Source organism: Centrocercus urophasianus, unplaced genomic scaffold (genome assembly GCF_019232065.1).
Source record: "Centrocercus urophasianus isolate 14NV4802_14NV808 unplaced genomic scaffold, USGS_Curo_1.0 seq_20, whole genome shotgun sequence".
NCBI lineage: Eukaryota > Metazoa > Chordata > Aves > Galliformes > Phasianidae > Centrocercus > Centrocercus urophasianus.
The window spans coordinates 20,320,297-20,328,532 of NW_024884756.1; the positions used below are offsets into that span (position 1 = coordinate 20,320,297).

The 8,236-nt window shown below is 41.5% G+C and overlaps 1 protein-coding gene across 5 annotated transcripts in view; it reads left to right on the forward strand.

The window, feature by feature from the left end:
- The window catches only part of FIGN (fidgetin, microtubule severing factor), a 99,820-nt gene that overhangs the window by 89,647 nt on the left and 1,937 nt on the right, over nucleotides 1–8,236 (forward strand). For all 5 annotated transcript variants that reach the window (XM_042822503.1, XM_042822505.1, XM_042822504.1 and 2 more), the window contains one exon: nucleotides 580–8,236. This exon is cut by the window's right edge and continues 1,937 nt beyond it. In XM_042822503.1, the coding sequence (XP_042678437.1) occupies nucleotides 580–2,831 (2,252 nt within the window). In that variant the 3' untranslated portion in view covers nucleotides 2,832–8,236. The remainder of the gene's footprint in view (nucleotides 1–579) is intronic.

Genomic DNA, 8,236 nt, shown 5'->3' on the forward strand with positions numbered 1-8,236 from the left:
TGGATTATGGAATGACCTGCTATGTCTGTGTCATATTGTTCTGCACAGGGTGCATTATACTGTGCTAACTAGGTGTTCAGTACCAAATAAGAGAGGTATCCTAGATGTGTTCTGTCAGCTGTGTCTCGTATTTTTATATTGGTTAAAATATAAAACTGAAACAGTGATGAGAGAGGACAGAGCAGTTGGATGCCTTGTGTGTTAAAAATAAATCTGTACTCAGAGTATTTAAAATCTAAAATCTTAGCTAATTAATTTAAGAAATGTGGCATTGTGTATATGAGTATATAGATATTTAAACCAACAAATACCCCCTACATAATTAACAAAAAAATGTGTGTGTGCCTATTAAAAAAAAAAAAAAACAACAAAAAAAAACCAAAACCCACCAATAATCTGACTGTTTATGCTGCTTCATCAGGGCACTGCATTTTGTTTCTTAAAGGATTGTGATGTTAAGTACAGCATTTCAGAGTGCTGAAATGAGAAGTTTACAGGCAATCCATTCAAGAACTCATTTAAAATGCTTTGGAAAAAGCCTGAGCTTGCTGCTAACTTTGTTTTCTCTTGCTGCCCTAGGCTTGAAGATGCAGTGGACGCCGGAGCATGCCCAGTGGCCAGAACAGCACTTTGATATCACCTCCACCACCCGGTCCCCTGCCCACAAGGTGGAAGCGTACCGGGGGCACCTGCAGCGCACCTACCAGTACGCCTGGGCTAATGATGACATCTCGGCTCTGACTGCCTCCAATCTCTTGAAAAAGTATGCAGAAAAATACTCCGGTATTTTGGAGGGCCCAGCTGAACGGCCTATTCTCAGCAATTACACTGAAGCTCCCTCAGGGCTGGTGAACGGACGGAAGAATGAAAGCGAGCCCTGGCAGCCTTCGCTGAATTCAGAGAGCGTGTATCCCATGAATTGCGTACCAGATGTCATCACTGCCAGCAAAGCTGGCGTGAGCGCGGCCCTCCCTCCCGCAGATGTGTCAGCCAGCATCGGGAGTTCGCCCGGAGTGGCCAGTAATCTGGCTGAACCTAGCTACTCGAGCAGCACCTGCGGAAGTCACACTGTTCCCAGTCTTCATTCAGGGCTCCCATCTCAGGAATACGCCGCAGGATACAATGGCTCCTACTTGCATACCAGTTACAGTGGCCAACCAGCACCTGCACTTCCATCCCCTCATCCGTCCCCCCTGCATAGCTCGGGGCTTTTACAGCCCCCACCACCACCGCCGCCACCACCAGCCCTGGTCCCTGGCTACAATGGCACCTCGAACCTCTCCAGTTACAGCTACCCATCTGCCACTTACCCTCCTCAAACCGCTGTTGGCCCTGGGTACAGCCCTGGGGGTGCCCCACCACCCTCGGCCTACCTGCCGTCAGGAATCCCTGCTCCAACCCCTCTGCCCCCAACTACCGTCCCCAGCTACACCTACCAGGGCCATGGCCTGACGCCCATCGCACCGTCTGCCCTGACCAACAGTTCAGCCAGCTCTCTCAAAAGGAAAGCTTTCTACATGGCAGGGCAAGGAGAAATGGACTCCAGTTATGGAAATTACAGCTATGGCCAACAGAGATCTACACAGAGTCCCATGTATCGAATGCCCGACAACAGCATTTCAAATGCAAACAGGGGGAATGGATTTGACAGAAGTGCTGAAACATCATCCTTAGCATTTAAGCCAACAAAGCAGCTAATGTCCTCTGAACAGCAAAGGAAATTCAGCAGCCAGTCCAGCAGGGCTCTCACACCCCCATCCTATAGTACTGCTAAAAACTCACTGGGTTCAAGATCAAGTGACTCATTTGGGAAGTATACCTCCCCAGTAATGAATGAGCACGGTGATGAGCACAGGCAGCTCCTCCCTCACCCAATGCAAGGCCCGGGACTTCGTGCAGCTACCTCATCCAACCACTCTGTGGACGAGCAACTGAAGAATACTGACACACACCTCATTGACCTTGTTACCAATGAGATTATCAACCAAGGACCTCCCGTAGACTGGAATGACATCGCTGGCCTAGATCTAGTAAAGGCCGTCATTAAGGAGGAGGTTTTATGGCCAGTATTGAGGTCAGATGCATTCAATGGACTGACTGCTCTACCTCGGAGCATCCTTTTATTTGGACCTCGGGGAACGGGCAAAACATTAATGGGGAGATGTATAGCTAGTCAGCTGGGAGCCACATTTTTCAAAATCACTGGCTCTGGCCTTGTCACAAAGTGGTTAGGTGAAGGAGAAAAAATTGTCCATGCCTCTTTCCTTGTGGCAAGGTGTCGCCAACCCTCGGTGATTTTTGTTAGTGACATTGATATGCTTCTTTCTTCGCAAGTGAATGAAGAACATAGTCCAGTAAGTCGGATGAGAACCGAGTTCCTTATGCAGCTGGACACTGTACTGACTTCTGCTGAGGACCAAATAGTAGTAATTTGCGCCACAAGTAAACCGGAAGAAATTGATGAATCTCTTCGAAGGTACTTCATGAAACGACTTTTAATCCCACTTCCTGACAGCACAGCGAGGCACCAGATAATAGTACAACTGCTCTCACAGCACAATTATTGTCTCAATGACAAGGAGGTTGCACTGCTTGTCCAGCGCACAGAAGGCTTTTCTGGACTAGATGTGGCTCACTTGTGTCAGGAAGCAGTGGTGGGCCCACTCCATGCCATGCCAGCCACAGACCTTTCAGCCATTATGCCCAGCCAGTTGAGGCCAGTTACATATCAAGACTTTGAAAATGCTTTCTGCAAGATACAGCCTAGCATATCTCAAAAAGAGCTTGATACATATGTTGAATGGAACAAAATGTTTGGTTGCAGTCAGTGATACTACTTTAAAAAAAAAAAAAAAAAAAAAAAAAAAGTAATGAATGTTGGCACACACAGAACCTGCTACATAGGGTAGAGAACCCTTTTCAGTAGTGTTAAAATTGCAAAGGGTACTGGGAAGACTACAATATACCTTGCCTCTAAAGAGCCAGGGTAGACTTGAAGGAAAAGTGCATCAAACAAGAGCTGCTGATCTGAAAAAGCCACACATGACAGAAAGCGCATGTTGATGCTCAGTTCTGTTCAAGCCAGACAATACTCACCAAGGAGCAAGGTGCAAGTGGGTTGATTTCAGAAGGACATGAACCCTGTGTGTTGATTCCATTCTGCTGTTCTTGAGATTTAGTTGCTGTCAAGTGCCTGAAGTGGTGCTTTATTTTTTGTTTGCCTCACAATTACATTGGTGGCATGTGCTAATATAAAGAGCTTTAACTTCAAACATTATTGGACTAAAGAGATGAACGGTTGTGTTGCGACAGAGAACCAGATTTTTGCTATTCTAAGAGCAACAGTATTCCTCAATCCTGTCTGTTCTGTGGTGTTAAACTAAGAACAGGTAAAACAGGGTAATGGTAATCTGGACCTTAATTTCTGCAGTTCATTTCTTTTAATGTTCTGTCTGCAAAAACTCAGGAAAGTGATTGTGATTTGTACAGTACCTCAAAGGAATGTGTTGAAAGCACTATGTACTGCTGAGAGTTATAGGCTAGGCTTCAATGTTACTTTATATTAAATATGTATGTTTACCTCAACAATTGGAAAATGGCAAGGAAAATTACTTTGAATGTATCCAGGAAAAAAACTAAAGTGTGATATGACTGAAGCTTTACAGTTTTTAAAATTAGAAACAGAAGGATTGCAGTGTTAGGAAACTGTTCTTTTGCCAATTTGTCAAATCAAATCAGAGCAGAACAATTTTTCGTGTTGGTAAACTGTAAGAGTTTTCAGCATATTGCTCCTTGATAATTATGTGATACAGTCTTTAGAAGGTGCTTAGATGAAAAAAAAAAAAAAAAAAAGCCACATAATCGGTTTATGTTAGCAGCTGAAACAGTCAAATGTAAGATTTGGTAGGACTCCTAGAGGCAAGTTACCTTAAGCTGTGACTGCTGGCGCTTACTATGGGGCTCTGGTCATGGTTTTGAGGTTATTTTGGTGGAGCTGTAGGGAGTGGAATCAGTGTAGGTCACTGGCAGAACTATGGGTTGCAGAGATGTTTATAGCAACACAGTAGACTGTGACCAAATAAACAGTACAAATAATAAAGCAAAACTGAATCCTCAAAGTACATTTATTTCCCTTTCCAAACTGTAAAGTTGAGTTTTTGTTATGTGTGTGCGGCTCCATTGTCCGTGATGCAATCTTCATTTAGCATCCATTAGAAATCTTCCAGGCTGGAGTGTGCCCACCATTATTTCTACCTCAGTTTTGTTACATTTATCTTGGAAAGCAAAGTAAGAAATAGGGCAAAAAACCAAAACCAACACAGAAGTCAGATTGCATTAGGAATGTGAACCTGCTAAACGAGTTTCAGAGAGCTGCTGGTTTTCCCCTGAAGTCAAGTTTTCTCCATGCTAGTGCTCTTTACCCCCCTTTTTCCTCCCCCAAATATACATACTCTGGTGTCTTCCTTCTGGAAAGATGAGCTGGCATGTGTGACATTTTGTTCAATTCCCCCCACCCCCGTATCTTTCTTTTTATCCTTTAATGCTTTCTGTGCAACTCTTTTCATGACAGCTGACTGATGTTGGGTAATGTCTCTGAGCAGGAACAGTATATGTTGCAGCTGCCCAAGCCTCTGCCATCACGTGAGCAAAACAGCCTTGCTTTTTGAATGTATTTTTTTGTTTGTTTACTTTAAAGAGACAGTAACAAAACTGTTGCAAAGCACTGGCATTTAATGTTTCTGTTAAGTAATGTACATTCAAAACCATTGAATAAATGCACTGAAAAGCCCCAAGAAGAGAGATACCAATCTGTTACGAGATCACATTTGTCTTCTCAAAAATTGTACAGATCTTGTCTGTTTTGTTAAATCAGTGGAGACAGTTAGCATTCAGAAAGCTAATGAGGGATTTTGTGATATTGCTGGAAATTTATGGCTATTGATTACTTCTTTCCTTTATCTTTCTTTTAATATATATATATATATATATATATATATTTAGATAGAACATGCTAAAAACAGAGCAGATAAACCAAAATCTAATATAAGATGGATTCCTGGCAAACATTTTGTCTATCTAAAACTTTATGTTTTAAGCATAAAAATACCATTTTTAAAACAGTGCCTTTCATTAAGGATGTAGAAAGTAAGACTTAAGTACATCACCTGCTTTCTTTCTTTTTTCTTTTTTCTTTTTTCTTTTTTCTTTTTTCTTTTTCTTTTCAACAGCAATTACAGTCTATGGTCCTTGTTATGAACCAGTCTTTTTGCTTCCCTAAACCTCCACAGACTGCTTCTCCATCCTGGTCATTCTGCCATCCTCATGTTTGGGTGACCCTGGTGTCTCCACTAGCTGTAGGTTCACGTTGATCACACTGGCAAGTACGCTATTGCAGATCGCTGACCCAAATTCTGTCTTAGACATTGCCTTTCGTATCTGTCAGTGAGCTGGTCTTATTTGAAAAGCTCAGGCAAATTTTGATAAACCAACCTTTGCTTTATCCATTCCTGATAAAACCATAACTCCTAACAGATTTTGCAGCTGGTAAAATGAAAACTACCCTTAGTGTAATTTTTTTTCTTTTTTTCTTTTTTTTTTTTTGACATCATCTTATCCAGTAGCAAAAACAAAAAGCGAATTAAATTGTAGATTGTCCCTTGGGCTTCCAGCTTTAAATTGTTCTCTATAAAAAGTCACTCTGGGAAATGGATTTTTCAAATGTTAACCAAAGTGACAAGCAGGCAGAAACTGAGATGGTGTGAAAATGCAGGTTCCACACACATACACACGCTCCTGCTCTTCAGGGCTTGTTTCAGCTTTGGGGCAGCAGCAGGTGAAAACTTCGCCCGTATGACAGTGGCTGCAAGAAGTGGAGGACAGAACCAGATTGTTACCCAAATCTTTCCTTACCAGCAGCTCTCCTTGACACCACTCAGAAAGGTGTCTGTTGGATTTGGTTGGGTAGTGTTAACAGGAAACACCTCAGGCCTTCTTGAAAACTTTCTGGTCGCCTTAACTTCTTCGACAGAATTTCCCCCCCTCAGGGGGCTGAACTGGCTGAACCTCCCACCACACCCACTCCTTCTCACTGTTTTCCCCTCTCCTTCATTTATCCCCTTTTCTCCCTTGTGAGCAGGAGTTGGCGTGCTGCTAGACCTTCACCCCTCCCAGCAGCCTCCTCACTGGGGAGAGTTCAAGAAGGGCTGAAGCGCGATCCTGACATCCTCCTGCACCTGGGTGGATCCCGAAGGTTAGGATTGTTTTTGAGAGGAGAGACAAAATATGTTTTAATGGTATTGTCAGGATAAAACGTTAGCTAGTTTTTGACATTTCCATGGTGGAAAACTGCTGTCTTTTATTATCAGGCAAAGCCAGGGGCTGCTGCCAAAGAAAAGCTTGAGTGGTTTGCTGGATTTCAAGGAACCTTGAATGGTTAAAGAGCATCTGCTGTGTCAGCCTATGCTCTGCATAGTATTTTTATGTGTGGGTCCCATTCTACATCAGCTCATTTTCTTTCTTGTAACTTCTGTAACAATTCCTATGGCAACAAAAATAAAATAAATTGAAGGAATATTTCTGCAAGCTGAAGGATCAATATCAATACAAGGAGGAGTTCATAAAGACCTTACGTGAGACAGAAATGGAAATACTCTGTATTGCTGGCATGTTTCTCTTCAAAATATTTAGAACATTTGTGACAATATAAAAAAAGTTTGCTGACTGAGCTGATCAATGGAATGTGGAGGCAGTTTACTTTAAGGCTATTTACTTTCACATGGATTATTTATCTATTAGTCAGTTTATATTCTACTCAAATGCAGATAGATGGGCAAAGTGTTTTCTTGAGGATTACAAACTTAGCGAGAGGATAATGAACCATCTGACTAAAATACATAGGCCAGACACCATCTGGGTGTCCTTACCAGCTATTTGGAGGATATGCTCTGTAAAATGGTACAAGGTCATATTTAGGTGGTTTTTCTTAGGATTTTTTTCACTTGGGGATCATCTAGTCAAAAATATCCAAATTAACTCCTGCATTTAGCCATTCATATGTTGCAAGCAAAGATGGGCATCTGACTAGGATTTCCATTATCTGCATCTACGTAGGACTTCAGATAAAGAGCTGTTCTCGTAATCCCTGTTTCTCTCCAAAGCGCTCTCCGTCATGAGGGAGAGTGCATTACACAGGTGTAACGGATACATTCTGTCACAAGGCAAGGCCAGAAAGGTTCTAGGGCCTCCTAGCTTTTCACTTAACCAGTCTGAAGGTGGTATAATGTTGTTGACTTAAAGGAATTACTCCTGATTTCTGCCCTTTTTTGGAAAAGTCATCCCTCCAGTGTATAATAATCTATGTCTGTTGGTTTTCATCATCAGCTCTGAAAGCTAACCTTGTCCTCACAGCACTAACTCCTTCCATCTTGTATGTGTGCATGTGTGTATATAATATTTATATGTGCATACACACCATGTCCAAACAATAGCTTTGTCTCTTCACTTAAAAAAAAAAAAAAAAAAAAAAAAAAAATCATTTAATCATCTGCAGATTTATATGAAGCACATGAGTAAACACGGAGATACAAGTATTTCAGAAATCAAAAAATAATAATAATAAAAAAAAAAAAACAAAGGAAAAAAAAAGAAAACCCAGAACCCCCACCCAGCTGTGCTGGTGACTAACCAATACATGAACTGAAGCTCACACTCTGCAAGGACCTTTGGTTGACATTCGATTTTGAACCTGCCAGATGCATTTTTGTGAACCAGAGATACTGCATCTTTAATGAACAAGTCTCTACACTTTCCCCTGTTTTTAAATACAACACAAGCAGTGTAGCACTGGGCACTGCAATTGTCAAAGACAATTAGACTGAAAGCAGGAAAATTTCACCTCCCTGTCTCAGTGATATGTAGAATGTCGGCAGTATGGGTCAGCCTTGCCACAGAGTTGTGTGAGAATATATGAATCAGTCCTATAGAATGTTAAATATTTATAAAATGGTTCTGTACTACACCAAGGTTGGGAGCACATTCATTCCTTCTTTTTGTTTTATAATAGAAAAAGAAGCAAAAGTTTATTTCTAAACCTAAACTTTGTGCAGTTCTTTTTTCTTTTTCTTTTTTTCCTTTTTTTCCTTTTTGTTATTGTGGGTTATATGCAGTTGTAGAGCCTTTGCATTTTCCTTTTTTAAAGTATTTTTCATCAGATGTGCGTTCAGACATTTGTTCTTTA